The sequence below is a fragment of the Plecotus auritus genome (assembly GCF_963455305.1).
Source record: "Plecotus auritus genome assembly, chromosome: 10".
Classification (NCBI taxonomy): domain Eukaryota; kingdom Metazoa; phylum Chordata; class Mammalia; order Chiroptera; family Vespertilionidae; genus Plecotus; species Plecotus auritus.
Window position 1 is genome coordinate 60,845,462 of NC_137785.1, and position 16,562 is coordinate 60,862,023.

General features: G+C 58.7%; 1 protein-coding gene across 1 annotated transcript; it reads right to left on the bottom strand.

Annotated features, from left to right (window-relative positions):
- Positions 1 to 5,289: 5,289 nt before the first annotated feature.
- LOC308235427 (protein C19orf12 homolog) lies at positions 5,290 to 13,314 on the bottom strand. The gene is made up of 3 exons (XM_080644207.1): positions 13,173 to 13,314; positions 6,430 to 6,620; positions 5,290 to 5,671 (listed from the first exon to the last, which is right to left on the bottom strand). The coding sequence occupies exons 2-3, from the start codon at positions 6,602 to 6,604 to the stop codon at positions 5,406 to 5,408; spliced, it is 441 nt and encodes a 146-aa protein (XP_080500333.1). The 5' UTR covers positions 6,605 to 6,620; positions 13,173 to 13,314; the 3' UTR covers positions 5,290 to 5,405.
- Between the last annotated feature and the right edge of the window lie 3,248 nt (positions 13,315 to 16,562).

Genomic DNA, 16,562 nt, shown 5'->3' on the forward strand with positions numbered 1-16,562 from the left:
CCCCTGCCCCGCCCTCCTGTCAATCAACATCGTGAGCATCCAGTGGGTTTAACCCTGGTCTTTGAAAAGGATTCCTTTCCCTTTATTTGTCAACGCTGATTGCCGGAGACTTGGGAAAACGCAGACGAGTGTACATAATAAAGTGCTGGAATTCCAGCTCTCACCCAACCACCGTGAGAGGTGGTATATTTTGTGCATCTTGTAATGCCGCGTGTGTGCGTGTGTGTGTGTGTGCGTGTGTGTGTGTGTGTGTGTTGTGTGCGTGTGTGTGTGTGTGTGTGTGTGTGTGTGTGTGTTTCTATCGCGTTTGCATCCTTGCTGTTCAGGCCACTTTGAACCCTTCCACAGGTGAACCCTGGGCTGTAGCTCGGAATCTGCCCACGTGTGTGGCGGCTGTAACATGCCTTGGCACTCAGTGGCCCGCCCGGTGCGGCTGCCTGTGGAGGTCCTTAGAACCATCCCCGCTTCGTGGGCCTTTCTGCGTTAACATTCCGCTTGTATTTTGGCTCCTGATAGACGGTCTTAGGGAGACCCCTCAAAGTGAGGTTGTTGGTAGTATTTTTACAATATGTATATTTTTATTGATTCAGAGAGGAAGGGAGAGGGAGAGAGAGAAACATAATGATAGAATCATGGATCTGCTGCCTCCTGCACGCCCCACACTGGGGATCCAGCCCACAACCCGGGCCTGTGGCCTGACCGGGAATCGAACCCTGATCTCCTGGTTCATGGGTCAATGAACGCTCAACTACGGAGCCACGCCGGCCGTCCATTTTGGCATTTTAAGATGCTGGTCATTTAATAGCTGGTTGCAGTCAAAACCGGTGTGTCTCAGTGGATAGAGCGTCGGCCTGCGGACTGAAAGGTCCCAGGTTCAATTCCGGTCAAGGGCATGTACCTTGGTTGCGGGCACATCCCCAGTAGAAGGTGTGCAGGAGGCAGCGGATGGATGTTTCTCTCTTATCGATGTTTCTGACTATCTATCACTCTTCCTTCCTCTCTGTAAAAAATCAATAAAATATATATTTTTTAAAAAATAAATAAAATAAAAAAAAGCTGGAGGCAGGGCACTGCTGTGGCAGCTGGAGGGGAGGTTACGATGAGAACGACCTGTGGGCAGATGAGACCCCACTCCCCCTGCCGCCTGGGAGCCCCGGGCAGCCCGGGCCTGGGAAAGCCTCCTGCCGGAGGGGGAGCCCCTGGCAGGGCCCACAGCGCACGCTCCAGGGATTGAAACTGCCCCCGCTTTTTGCCCAGAGGTTCTGGCTCTGTCTGCCCACCCCCTGCTCCCCGGGGCCTGTCTTTCTGTTGTCAGCGCTGGAACATTCTGGAGCTGGCTCCTCGAGGTGGGGGTCGGGGTGGAGGTGTGGGGAGCCAGCAGGTGGTGGATTCTGGGAGGGACTCAGAACTGGGCCCTGGCCCCTGCCCTGCCCCTGCTCCAGCCGCCGTGGCTCCCTGTTTATGGGGAGTCGCCTGGTTAGGCTTCTGTCCCAGCGGTCAGTCCCGCAGCAAACACGGCTTCCCGGCCACAGGGAGGGAGGAGGGCCGGGAGGCGCCAGCCTGGGGGGCACCGCTGCCCGGGGAGCCACACACCCAGCCCCACAGAGCCCAGCTGACAGGCAGGCGGGCACCAGCAAGGGGGTGGGCAGGCGCCCTGGCCACGTGTCACACCACCCCTGGGCCTTTAGGCTGAGCTGGGCCCTGGGATGGGAGGCGGAGGCTCCTGGAAGGAGCTCAGGGAGCAGCGGAGGAGACACGCCAGGCAGTGACCTGGGTGCCCACAGCGAGGACCAGGGCGCCGCCGGGCAGCGGGTGGGCGTGAGACGGCGGGGCTCCCACAGGGGATGGTGTCTGCGGCTGCACCTGCCCCGACCTTGTGGGTCCGGAGGACGGACACCAAGCGCTGAGGAGCCCGTCCCGGGCTAGTGGTTGAGCGTTGACCTAGGAACCAGGAGGTCACAGTTCGATTCTGGTCAGGGCACATGCCAGGGTTGTGGGCTCGATCCCCCTGTGGGGCGTGCAGGAGGCAGCAGATCCATGATTCTCTCTCATCAATGACGTTTCTCTCTCTCTCCCTTCCTCTCTGAAATCAATAAAAAGATACATATTGTAAAAATACTGCCACTTCTGAACCCAACAACTTCACTTTGAGGGGTCTCCCTAAGACCGTCTATCAGGAGCCAAAATACAAGCGGAATGTTAACGCAGAAAGGCCCACGCAGCAGGGATGGTTCTAAGGACCTCCACAGGCAGCCGCACCGGGCGGGCCACTGAGTGCCAAGGAACGTTACAGCCGCCACACACGTGGGCAGATTCCGAGCTACAGCCCAGGGTTCATCCGTGGAAGGGTTCAAAGTGGCCTGAACAGCAAGGATGCAAACGCGATAGAAACACACACACACACACACACACACACACACACGCACACGCGCACACACACACGTGCCATTATAAGATGCACACAAAATATACCACGTTTCATGGTGGTTGCGTGAGTGCTGGAATTCGTAGCACTTTATTATATATTAGTGGCCCGGTGCATGAAATTCGTGCTCATTAAAAGGGGGTTAATTCGAGGAAATATTTTAATATTGCTATTTGGCCTTCCTGTATAATAGATGTGTCAGAGATGAAAGAAAATTAGTAAAATGTATACGAAAACCTTCCTCCTGTCAGAGTCTGGGGTGTGCCATGGGACCCAGAGTTAAGTACCCATCTCAGGTCCCCGGTCAAGCCCCGCCTCAGGTTCCCTGGCCTGGTGCCTGGCAGGGGACACAACCTCAGGTCTCCCAGCCTTGCCCCGGTATGGGGGGCGTGGCCTGGGATCTCCTGGCCCAGTGCCAGGGCTAGGGGCATGGCCTGAGGTCCCCCCGCCTGGCCGGGGCGGGGGGCGCACCTTGAGGTCCCCCGTCAAGCCCCACAGGGCAGAGGGTGCAGTTTTAGATTTCCCGTCAATCCCCGCTGGGCGGGGGACACAGCCTCAGGTCCCCTGGCCTGGTGGGGCATGGCCTGAGGTCCCCCGGCCCAGCGCCGGGGTGAGGGGTGCAGGCTTAGGTTCCCCGTTTCAGTATCAGGGCAGGAGGTGCACCTTGAGGTCTCCCACCAAGCCGCACTGGCGCCGGGGCGGGGGGGTGCAGCCTGAGGTCCCCTGTCCAGCCCCACTGGGTGGGGGGCACAACCTCAGTTCCCTGCTGATTGCTCCTTAAGGCTCATTACGGAAACCCCGCCTCCGCTGTGAGCGCAACCACCTTTGTGATGGAGTGACGGTCAATTTGCATATTCCCTCTTTATTACATAAGCTATTCCTCTGTGTTTTTCCACGTCTTCGGCAATCATTGACAAATAAAGGGAAATGAATCATTTTCTAAGACCATGTTTAAACCGACTGGATGCACACGACGTTGATTGACAAGAGGGGCGGGGCAGGGGCAGCGGAGGAGGGAGCCCTCTTATGCTTGTACCTGATTGGGTACCAGCCTGGGGTGGCCTTTTCAAAAATAAATAAGTGGCCCTTACTTGTTTGGCTCAGTGGATAGAGCGTCCCGGGTTCGATTCCGGTCAAGGGCATGTACCTTGGTTGCAGGCACATCCCCAGTAAGGGGTGTGCAGGGGGCACCTAATCAACGTTTCTCTCTCATCGATGTTTCTAATTCTCTATCCCTCTCTCTTCCTCTCTGTGAAAAAATCGATAAAATATATTTAATAAATAAATAAATAAATAAATAAATAAATAAATAAATAAGTGAAGGTTTTTACAAGGAAATAAGCCCAGGTGCTGAGCAGGCCTGAGGGGAGCCGGGTAAGTACCTTCAGCCCCGAGGGGGGCTCTGGGACCCAAAGCCCACTGCCAGCCTCCCAGGACCCGGCTGGTCATGGGTGAGGGCTCAGCCCAGCGTGGGGCCTCCAGTCCCTGGGGTCAGGGGTGGGGCCGTCTCCTCCCCACGCTGTTTCCCAGGGGAAAGGAAGGCCAGCTGAGGAGAGGGGGAGCTTCAGTTGCCATTGGTGTGGGACCTCTGACCCCAGTGCCCCTGTGCCAGGCAGAGGGCGACCCCACGTGAGTAACCCCGGTCACCTTGTCTGAGGAGAACCATCCAGATGGGCCGCCCTGCCCAGCCCCCGAGCAGCACAGAAGTGACCAAGGCAGGCGGCCACCCTGGGCCCAGGCAGCTGGAGGGCAATGTCCCTGAGACAAAAGGCTCCGACCTTCCTGAAGCACCAGGTTCCATCCCCCCTCCAGTTTTCTGTGCACATGGAGGTGGGGATCTGACATCCTGGGCAGGGGGGCACCCCCATGCGCGCGCGCGCGCGCGCGCACACACACACACACACACACACACACACACACACAATCCCAGGGAGGTGGAGCAGCGCCCCCTGGAGGTACTGGGAGGCGGAGCAGCCTGGAAAGGCGGGCGTCAGGCAGGGAATCCCCAGCTTCCTTCCATGTTTAGTCCCCAACCCCGTGCCTTCCCTTTGTCCCTGGCGTTGGGTGTGCACGCCTCCCGGGTGAGCGATCTTTTCAGGAATCGGGAGGGGGACAGACTGTTCAGAACCGTGTGGGGTCGCAGACGGGCCGTGCGGTTCTAGAGGCAGGACAGTGGGGACTTCAGGGCGGTCGCTTCTCAGAGGTCGTCCTGATCCACCAGGTCACCAGGAGCACAGCTCCTCCTGCCGCCGCTGCCTCCCCCAGCGGACCCAGAGGGGGTGAGGCCGGGCTGCTGGGCCGGGTGCCCTTGGTGTCCCTCTCTTCCCCTCATGAGGCCCCTCGGAAGGGACGAGGGGGGGCAGGGGGTGGTCTCAGGGGCCGCACGATTCCAGCAGGGCCCGGAGGGGTCCCAGTCCTGCCAGGGGAGCCCGGACAGAGTCACCTTCACAGCCGAGCGGCTGACCCCTCCACCCTCCGTGTCAGGAGTGTGGACGCAGATCCTGTCCCCGCGTCAGCCACAGGCGCCTCTGCTCCGCAGCTTCCCACGGGCGGCGCCCACGGCGGCTCCGACTGCCCTTTCTGGGAGGTCCGAGTGGGCCGGCCGCGCCCCTCTGACCCAGGCTGTGAGGCATCACCCAGCTCTCACTTCAGGCGCCTGCTTCAGGTGCAGACGGGCTGAGCCCCCCGAAAGGAGTCAGCACAGAGCAGGAGGGGACACGTGTCAGCGATGGCGGCTGCTAGTGGGGGGGCTGAGCTGAGGGTCCGTCCTGCGTCCCTCCCAGGCCCCGTGACCTCTGGTGACCTGGGCTGGGCGGGCCTCGAGGCTGCAGGCTCTCTGCAGGAATCTGCTCAGCACAGGACGTGTCTCTCGCCCCGTTTTATTCTCTTTAACCCTCTCCCTTTCCAGAACCGGATCCAGCACAGGGCCCCCGGTGCGCCCCGAGATAGGTGCCCCCCGAGTTAGGTGCCCCGCCCGAGCCTAGTCGCCGTACTGCACTTCGGCCTGCAGCTCCTTGGTGATGTAGCCCGCGAGCAGCGCCAGCAGCCGCTCCTGCAGGGCCTTGTTGCCCATGACCAGCTTGGTGAGCTGAACGACATCCTTCCACTCCAGGTTCCCGATGATGGCCACCACGTGGCTGTGTAGCTTCTTCTTCTCGTCGGGAAGCAGCTTCTTGAGGATCTGGGGAACCGGCTTAAACTCCATCCTCGTTATCCAGGCCCCTAAGGCCCCCCCGGCCGTGCCCCCTGGGGGACAGGAGGTTCGGTTAGTTGGGCTGTTCAAAGTGATGGCCTCAGAGCTCCCCAGGACTCAGTGGCCGCCCATGGCTTGGGCCCCAGCCCTTGGTCCGGGTCACAGCCCATGGTTGGGGTCACAGCCTATTGTCTGGGTCACAGCCCGTGATCCAGGTCACAGCCTGCGGTTTGGGTCTCGGCCTAATGTTTGGGTCATGGCCCATGGTCTGGTTCTCAGTTCGTGGTTGGGGTCACAGCCCGTGGTGGGCTCATCCGCGAATCCTCCTGCTCCCAGACTAGAGGGAGCAACTCACCCGACCTCCCAGGGACCATGGGAAGCAGACAAACCTCCCTCATTGGAAGAAACTGGTCCCCAGACAGGAGCAGGGGTGTGACCAGGGGCAGGTGCATTGTGGGAGACCGTGGGCAGCTTCTCCCGCACAGATTGAGGACCGGGGGGTGGGGCGCTCTATGAACAGTTAGTATGAGCGGCCAGAGGCCTGGATCCCAGCTCCCCCTGTCCCTGCAATAAGACAGGAACGGGCCTACCCAGGGGCAGAGGGCACACCCCTCGGGCAGGGCGCCCTCCAGTCCGCATGTTGTGTCAATCCGCTTCTGAGACACAACACGTGTGTTCCACCAGACACGTCTGTCCACAAAGGCCGTGTCTCAGACTCAGCTCGCCAGCCCCTCCCGCGGGTCGCAGGCTTCTGTGAGGCCCCTGTGGACCCGAGGCCTTTGTCCCCCACCCCGCGGGGCACTGCACTCACCCAGGCCTATTCCCGGCGGGCCCCCGGCCAGGCCCCCAACCAGGGCCCCGACGAGGCTCCCGACGGCGGTGACCACGATGGTATGTCCCATCCGGCGCTTGAAGGCCAGCTTCATCTTCTTCGCCTCCGAGAGGGAGCACAGCAGGCTCATGGCGTCCTCCACCGTTAGGTACATCGTGCGCCCCGCCGGCCTGCGGGAGGGAGGGTTCCCGTGCACCCGTGTTCCCACCCGAAGCTCGCTCTTCCCAGGGTCCAGGGCGGACCCCTGCTCCAGCAGCACCCCAGCTCTGACGTGGGCGAGAGGACAGGAGCGTCACGTGACAAGCCCTCTGTCACCAAGTAAGCGGGGTGGCCGGTAGTCAATAACCGAACAGGCCTGGCCGGCGTGGCTCAGGGGCTGAGCATTGACCTATGTACCAGGAGGTCAGAGTTCAATTCCCGGTAAGGGCACATGCCCGGTTTGTAGGCTTGATCTCCAGTGAGGGGCATGCATGAGGCATCCAATCCATGACTCCCCTTTCATCATTGATGTTTCTCTCTCTCCCCCTCTCCCTTCTTCTCTGAAATCAGTGGGAATATATTTTTTAAAAAATAATAAATAAAAAAGAGCAGCCTTTAGTAGCCGGTGGGTAGTTCAGAGCTGGGATTCCCGGTCACTACGTTAGGACCCTGGGCCGAGACTCTGAGGATGGAGGGGCCCTCAGGGGGCTCCGTGAGGAAGGACTAAGTGAGAGAACACTTTCGACGCGCGTCCCGCTGTACGCTGTGCCCGTGAGCTGTGAGCTCGCAGTGGGCGGTACCTGTGGTTTATTTTCCTTACTAGTGGCCCGGTGCATGAATTCGTGTGCATTGAAAGGAAACTAATAATTTTTCTTTTCTTTCTTTTTTTTTTAGAAGAAATATTTTAATATCATTATTTTTCCGTTCTCTATAATAGAAGTGTCAACCCCATTCACAATCAACAATGACAGATGCAAACACACCCATGTGATTGGTGCCAGCGAGAGCTTTATATGTATCCCACACGCGTGAGTCAACTTAGCCTTTTATACACTGAGTGGCCAGATGATGATGATCTCTGAATGCATAATAATCTGGCCACTCAGTGTGTATGTATGTATATGTGTGTGTGTGTGTATATATATATATATATATATATATATATATATATATATATATATACTAGAGGCCCATTGCAGGAAGATTCCTGCAAGAATAGGGCTTCCTGTGGCCGGAGCGAAGCAGAGAAGGGAGCGAGGCTGCCGAGACAGGCCTTGCTCCCTCTGTCTCCGCTGCCTCACTCCCTTCTCTGCCGCCTCGCTCCCTTCTGCAGCGCTTGGCTTCCTTCCATGCTGTCTTCAGTCTTCATTCTGCCTGTGTATGCAAATTAACCATCCTCTCTGTTGGGTTAATTTGCATACTCGCCCTGATTGGCTGGTGGGCGTAGCAGAGGTACGGTCAATTTGCATCTTTCTCTTTTATTAGTGTAGGTATATTAGAGGCCCAGTGCATGAATTCGTGCATGGGTGGGGTCCGGCCAACCTTGCTAGGGGAAGGAGACATGGGCGGTTGGCCGGCCTGCCTGCTGGTCGAACACCTGGTCGAGGGGACAATTTGCATATTAGCCTTTTATTATATAGGATATACAATGAGTGGCCAGATTATTATGCATTCAGAGGTCATCATCATCTGGCCACTCAGTGTATATCTAACGAGAGGCCCAGTGTATGAAATTTGTGCACTGGGGGAGGGGGTGTCCTTCAGCCCAGCCTGCACCCTCTCCAACCTGGGACCCCTTGGAGGATGTCCAACTGCCGGTTTAGGTCCGATCACAGGGATTAGGCCTAAACCGGCTGTCAGACATCCCTCTCACAATCTGGGACTGTTGGCTCCTAACCACTCGCCTGCCTGCCTGCCTGATCACTCCTAACCACTTCTGCCTACCAACCTGATAACCCCCTAACCACTCCTCTGCCAGCCTAATCGACACCTAACTGCTCCCCTGCCAGCCCAATCACCCCCAACTACCCTCCCCTGCTGGCCCAATCACCCCCAACAGCCCTCCCCTCCCTGCCCAATTGCCCCCATCTGCCTCCCCTGCCCACCCAATCACCCCCAACTGTCCTCCCCTGCCGGCCCGATCACCCCCAACTGCCCTCCCCTGACTGCCTGATCTTGCCTCCAACTGATCTTCCCTGCTGGCCTGATCGCCCCTAACCGCCTCTGCCTGCCTGATCACCCCTAACTGTCCTCCCCTGCTGGCCTGATCTCACCACCAACTGTCCTCTCCTGCAGGCCTGATCACGCCCCCAACTGCCCTCCTCTGCTGGCCAATTTCGTTCTAATTGGTTGATTTCTATGCCAGTCAGTGTCAAAAGCTCCGCCTCCTAGGCGGCCATTACCTCCTCACACTTCACCCAGATTTGGTTCTGATTGGTCGGTTTCTATGCCAGTCAGCGTCTCTGGGCCTATCAACGGGGCCTGATCAGAAAGGTGGGGCTGTTCTGCAGCCCCAGTGGAGGCCTGGAGAGAAATGGAGGTGTGGCTGCTGGCCAGGCCCGAAGCAAAAGAGAGAGGCACGTGCTGATCAACAGCTGCCACAGAGGCTATGGATCAGACCCTGCTTCTCTCTTCAAGCCTCTCTCCAGGCCTGTTTCCCAGCCCCCTCGACAGTGAGTGCTGGGTCACCGTGCCTGCATACACAGCAGTCTGTCCTGGGTTGCCATGGCAACCCAGCGCTGACTGCAGGACTGACTTCTGGTTGGTTGAGCCTCCGGTCATTGTGGATGTGATGGACCCAGGGTTTTTATATATTAGGATAGTGACCCAGCGCGCAAAATCACGCGAGACCCAGATCCACAGGAAATCACGCGAGACCCGGGACCCCGTACCTCACCGTGCTGCTGTGGGGGTTCCTCAGCCTAGCCTGCAGGATCGGGCTGAAACTGGCTCTCTGACATCCCACTCTGCACCCGATTGCAAGAGGGTGCAGGCCAGGTCTAGGGACACCACCAGTTCACAATTGGGGCCGAGGAGGGACGCAGGAGGGCTCCAGGGCATGTCTGACCCATCTTGCTCAGTCCTGATCGGCCAGATCCCAGCAGCAGGCTAACCTGCCGGTCGGAACATCTTCTCCCTGGTGGTCAGTGCACGTCACAGTGAGCAGTTGAGTGGCCTTAGCATATCATTAGCACATTACACTTTGATTGGTTGAATGGATGACTGGTCAACCAGACACTTAGCATATTAGACTTTTATTATCTACTAGAGGCCCGGTGCATGAAATTCGTGCATGGGGGGTGTCCCTCAGCCCAGCCTGCACCCTCTCCAATCTGGGACCCTTTGAGGGATGTCCGACTGCCCATTTAGGCCCAATCCCAGTTGGATGGTGCCTAAATGAGCAGTCGGACATCCCTCTCACAATCCAGGACTGCTGGCTCCCAACTGCTCACCTGCCTCTGCCTGATTGCCCCTAACCGCTTCTGCCTGCCAGCCTGATCACCCCCTAACCACTCCACTGCCAGCCTGATCGACACCTAAGTGCTCCCCTGCTGGCCCAATTCCCCCTGTCTGCCCTCCCCTGCCGGCCTGGTCACCCCTAACTGTCCTCCCCTACAGGCCTGGTTGCCTCCAACTGCCCTCCCCTGCAGGCCAAATCACCCCTAACTGCCCTCCCTTGCCAACCTGGTTGCCCCCAACTGCTCTCCCCTCCGGGCCTGGGTCCCCCCCAACTGCCCTCCCTTGCTGGCCTGGTTTCCCCCAACTGCCCTCCTCTGCCGGACTGGTTACCCATAACTGCCTTCCCCTGCCAACCATCTTGTGGCGGCCATATTGTGTCTTGGAGTGACAGTCAATTGCATATTACATCTTTATGATATAGGATCCTATATAATAAAAGAGTAATATGCAAATTGACCATCACTCCAAGACACAAGATGGCCACCCCCAAGTGGCCAAAGATGTATGCCCCCATGTGGACACAAGATGGCTGCCACACAATGGCCGGCAGGGGAGGGCAGTTGTGGGTGATCACGCCAGCAGGGGAGAACAGTTGGGAGGAAGCAGGCCTGCAGGGGAGGGCAGTTGAGGGGGACCCAGGCCTGCAGAGGAGGGCAGTTGGGGGTGACCAGGCCAGCAGGGGAGGGCAGTTAGTGGTGACTGGGCCTGCAAGGGAGGGCAGTTGGGGGCGACCAGGTTGGCAAGGGAGGGCAGTTAGGGGTGACCAGGCTAGCAGGGGAGGGCAGTTGGGGGCAACCAGGCTGGCAGGGGAGGCCAGTTAGGGGCAACCAGGCTGGCAAGGGAAGGAAGTGAGGGGTGACTGGGTCAGCAGGGGAGCAGTTAGGCGTCAATCAGGCTGGCAAGGGAGTGGTTAGGGGGTGATCAGGATGGCAGGCAGAAGCAGTTAGGGGCAATTAGGCAGGCAGGCAGGCGAGCGGCTGGGGGCCAGCAGTCCTGGATTGTGAGAGTGATGTCCGACTGCCCGTTTAGGCCAGATCCCATCAGGATCGAGCCTAAACGAGCAGTTGGACATCCCTTGAGGGGTCCCAGATTGGAGAGGGTGCAGGCTGGGCTGAGGGACACACACCCCACCCTTGTGCACGAATTTTGTGCACCGGGCCTCTAGTAATATATATAAAGCTAGCGACCATAACAGCATCATGACTGGAACAACCAGAGACCAGAACACCGAAGCTCCTTGCCCAGGCCAGCCCCGTCCCCCAGCGGGGACCCTCACCCCGATTAAGGGTGTGGCCGGCCTGCAAACCCCCAGCAGCCCCTCGCCCAAGCCAGACCCATCCCCAGCAGGGATTCTCACCTGACCGAGGGTGTGGCCATCCTGCAAACCCACAGTGGCCCCTCGCCCACACCCGCCCTACCCCTAGCAGGGACCCAATGCCAATGGGGGGAGTGGCCAGCCTGCAAACCCCTAGCGGCCCCTCGCCCAGGCCCGCCCCACCCTCAGCGAGGACCCCACTGCTGATGGGGGAGTGGCCAGCCTGCAAACCCCCGGCGGCTCCTCGCCCAGAGCGGCCCCACCCCCCAGTGGGGACCCCCAACAAGATTGGTGGCATGGCCAGCCTGCAAATGCCCAGTGGCCCCTGCCCAGGCTGACCTCGTCCCCACTGAGGAACCCCACCATGATGGGGGAATGGCTGGCCTACAAACTACTCACAGCCCCTCGCCCAGGCTGGCCGGCCCCTCAGTGAGGCGTGGCTGGCCTGCAATGCCCTGGCGGCCCCCTGCCCCTGCCAGCCCTGCCTCCTAGTGGGGACCCACCACCCAGATCCAGGGCCCCCATCAGGGTAGGCCAGCAGGCCCCCACCCATGCATCAGGCCTCTATTCCTATATAATAAAAGGATAATATGTAAATTGACCATAAATGTGGAATGATCAGAATGATCACTAGACCACTCACTATGACGTGCACTGACCACCTTTTGGTCCCTTTCCCCGGCTGGCAGGCTCGATCGTTTGATGGAAAATGGGGACCTGGGGGTGGGTGGTGGGGGATGTGGGAGGTGCCAGGCCAAGACCCCCGCCCCGCTGGTGGCCCCACACACAGAAGGCAACCATGGCAGGGGCAGGGGCGGCGAGAGGGTGGGAATAGCTGACCTCTCAGTCCCTTCCCCCAGGTGTCAGGCATCAATCACCTAATGGCGGAAGGGGAACCAGCGGTGGGTGGCGGCGGGGGGCAAGGCCAGCTGTGGGCAGCCGGGAAAAATGGCCCTATTCGCCGGCCAGGAACTGTACCGGCACACGAATTTCGTGCACTGGGCCTCTAGTATAGGATCATAAATTTGCTTAATTAGACCTGCTTTCTGATGTAGCTAAACTTTTTCCAGCCCAGTGAAGCACCCCAACTTCTCTTTCAGGTAATTGTCAGCAACACAGCAGGAAATATCAACACGAAGCAGATTATTATTGTAGATCACGCAGGGAGAACAAAGGGTGAAATATTTAACGGCAGCAGTGTCTGACTATATTCTGCGCAGTGAGAAAACCTGAAGTCATTTTCAAGGTCCACCATTTCTTACTTCTTTTCAGTCGGGTCAGTTTCTAAGTGTTCTACATCTCTGTTTTCTGGCTAATGAAAAGAAAATAGGATTCCACCGAGTCTCCCATCTACCTACTCCAGGACTTCTGTGAGAATCAAATGAGATGAGGCACGGGAAAACGCTTCACAGACATTTGGTTGAAGTGAAAATGTTTGCGCCTGGCTGTAAAGAAGTCGCGTTCCTGGGCTGAAGAAACTGCAAGGAGGCTATTCACCAAGAAGAGGAAGCCGGGTGTCGCAACATGATGTTACTACCTGGACAGACACTTAGCATATTAGCCTTTAATGTAGAGCAGGGGTCCTCAGACTACGGCCCGTGGGCCACATGCGGCCCGCCGAGGACATTTGTCCGGCCCGCCGGGTGCCGCTGCCTGTCCTGCTTAGCAGCCGACGTGTCCCGGGCCCGCAGTGCGCATAGGAATTTGTTCATAGTTTTTTTAAAAACTATAGTCCGGCCCTCCAACGGTCTGAGGGACCGTGAACTGGCCCCCTGTTTAAAAAGTTTGAGGACCCCTGATGTAGAGAGATTCCTGTTCTTTCTGTGGGGGAGGGCCTTCTGGGAAGCTCAGGGCTGGGTGAGGCTGAGAGGCCGCCCTTCTGTGCGGTGGGGTGGGGGGTTAGGGGGGGTTGGTTGCGGGGAGAGCACTTGGACGGTGGCACCCCCTCACCCACACCCGCCTCACCCACCTGTTAGGAATGCTCCCAACGATGTCCCAGGATCAGCAAACAGATTTCCTCTTGCCAGAAGGAGGCTTCTCCAGCGGGAACCCCTGATACAAAGAGGACCCAACGGGAAGTCCATTCAGGTTTTATTTCCTGATTCCGATCTGCCCTGCCCCTCACTCTGAACTCTGACCGGATAGGTCGGGCGCAGAGATCCGATTCCCATTATTGCGCAATTGGCTCATTCGGAGTTACCGGGAGGGTAAGGTGGAGCCCAAGGCGGCGAAGGTGGGGGGAGAGGGGGCCCCTGAGAGTCTGAAGGTCAGATCAAAAAATGGCGGAGCCTAAGATGGCCCTAAGCTCCTTTCTTTGACAGAAAACATCACTGGTTCACTCTCACCACCACCCCCACCCCCACCCCAGGTGCCCTGGGAGACACCCCAACTCCTCCTCCTGGCTGTGGGCGGCAAAGACAGGGCCCTGTGGCCTCTCTGACCTGACCTCACCCTCCTCCCTCCGCGGCCTCCGAGGGTCAGGGCCCTGGGCTGCTCCCTGGGCCCAGAACAGGCTCCCCTCCGGCCTGTACAGGGCTGGCTCCCTCACAGGGTGCAGGGGGTGCCAGGTGACTGTCCCCGATCCTGCTGGCACCACCCAGCCCTGCCCGCCTCGCCAGCCTTCCTCCTGGCGGCCAGCACTCCCATCAGAAATGACCTGCTCGGTTCTCCTTCTAGCACACGCCTCCCCCCAGGAGGGCTGCCTCTGAGGGCTGGTCCCCACTCCCTGCTGCGAGGTGCCCACACCCCTCCCCCAGGTGCCCACACCCCTCCCCCAGGTGCCCACACCCCTCCCCCAGGGCTCAGCGCTGTCCTCCCTCAGTGGAGGGAGGGAGGGAGGTTCATTTTTCTGGTGAGAACAGAAAAGAGAAGAGGCCTCCCCATCAGCTGGGGGTGGGGGTGGGGTGGGGGTGGGGGTGGGGAGGCAGGAGGAGGCGGGGCTGCTGTTCTTACCAGGAAAAACCTCCAGGTCCTGTCACACAGGGTGGGAAGCTCCTGTCCTGGGGAGGTGGGCGGATGCTGGGGAGCCCCTGGGACGTGGCCAGGCCCTGTGCTCACTTCCTCCAGGCCACGCCCACGGGCCTCTGGTCAGGGGACCTGCAAGCAGCCCCAGAGCTCACCCACCACAGGGCCGCTCTCGCTCTTCTGGCCCCGGCCCGTCCCCCTCAGCGGCGGGGCATAGGTCTCGGGCCTTGGCTGCGGCCTGGGCTCCCATCCGCTCTGCCAGGCGCCTGACCCAGGAGTGTGCCTGGCACGGGTGGCCCAGGCCCCTGCCGGTGCCCATGCGAGGCCTGCGGGGCGCCCCGACCCGGAGAGCTCAGAGCTCGGCACCCACACCTGGTCCTGTGAGCACGCCTTCCTGAGGACCGTCCACTGAGGCAGAGACCGAGCCTCCCCACTTCCCGCGTCCGCTGGCGGGATGTCGCCTCCTTTGCTGCTGCGCTTTTCAAACAAAACAAATAAAATAGTGCAGACAAGGGCCTGCCTGCTCCCCTCTTTCTGTTCCATCAGCCCCCCCCACCCCTCCGCAGGCCACTTTCCCCCGACTTTTTCCCAAAAATACGTTTTTCCTGATTTCATAGAGGAATGGAGAGGGGGAGAGAGAGAGACGTCAATGATGAGAGAGAATCATGGATGGACTGCCTCCTGCACGCCCCACACTGGGAATCGAGCCCCCAACCCGGGCCTTTGCCCCGACCGGGAATCCAACCCTGACCTCCTGGTTCATAGGTCTGAAGTATGGTAGCAACCACACTTGGGTAAAAATTGCTGTTTAATGTTTTAACCTTGCTGTTTTGGGTTCTGTACTCATTTAAAAGTTATGTTGATTCTCTGAACTTATGTATGATTGAAAACTCCTTTGATGGCGGTTTGAATACCCCATTGATTGTGATCTCACTGGTCATCGAAGCACATTCCTCTGGGACCCAGGACAGACAGTGATCCTAAATTGTCTCAGCAGCTACAGATAAATGAATTTCGGTTGACTCAGTGGTCCTGGAATCTGGACAGCACAATTATTCTAAATCGTCCAGGTGGTCCCAGATAAAGCGCTTCTGTTGATTCAGTGATTCGTAGATACTTTAGATAACCAAGCTGCTCAAACTCTGCTTCTGTAAAAATGCTTTTTCACGAAACAGGTTCCTCATTCCAGACCCAACGATGTAATCAATACCTTTGTGATATTCTGTCAATATAAACCTGATGTGGCAAGCCGTTCGGGGCTGCGAGGTCTGGAGCGCTTTTGCTCCCTCGTATGCCGCCGGCTTTTAATAAATGACTCCATTGCCGAAACCGGTTTGGCTCAGTGGATAGAGCGTCGGCCTGCGGACTGAAGGGTCCCAGGTTCGATTCCGGTCAAGGGCATGTACCTTGGTTGCGGGCACATCCCCAGTGGGAGGTGTGCAGGAGGCAGCTGATCGATGTTTCTCATCGATGTTTCTGGCTCTCTATCCCTCTCCCTTCCTCTCTGTGAAATATCAATAAAATATATTTAAAAAAATAAAAAATAAAAAAATAAATGACTCCATAATTTGACCTTTTTTTGAGGCGTCCTTTGTAAGATGGGGGTCACACTACAACAGGTCCAGGACCAACCACTGGGCCCGGCCGGGCTCCTCAGTGCTTGGTGTCCGTCCTGCTGACCCGCGAGGTCGGGGCAGGTGCAGCCGCAGACACCATCCCCGTGGGAGCCCCGCCCACTCACGCCCACCCGCTGCCCGGCGGCGCCCTGGTCCTCCCTGTGGGCACCCAGGTCACTGCCTGGCGTGTCCCCTCCGCTGCTCCCTGAGCTCCTTCCAGGAGCCCCCGCCTCCATCCCAGGGCCCCGCTCAGCCTGAAGGCCCTGGGGTGGCGTCCGCATGTGGCCAGGGCGCCCGGCAGGGTCAGCGATGGTCGCAGCAGGGCTGTCCGAGCACCAGCGAGGTCTGCGTGGGCCACACGCCCGGTCCGCGGCCTAAAAATAGCCGGGTCTCAAATGTCCCCCTAGAGTCTGACTCTGACTCAGCAGGTGGGGCCTGGCTCCAGGGAGAGGCTCAGCCCGCTGTTCCCAGGCACCACCACTGGGGGGGGGCGGGAGGGGGGGGTGTGGAGAGCGAGGTTCCCAGGGCCTGTGAGGCCTTCCTCAGGGGGCAGAGGGACCGGACCAGGGGTGTGTGTTTTGTGGGGGGGGGCTTCAGAGGTATGTCCAACAACGACTGGTTTGTGGACAAGCCTGGGCCTCGCTGGCCACACAAACTGGTCCGAGCTGGTTTTGCCTGGACAGAGGACTTCTGGGCTGACAGGTCACGGGGTGAAGAGCAACTTCCTGAAGCCAGATGGGGTGCCCTCTCAGCAACGAGGCCAGGCAGCCGGTCCCTTC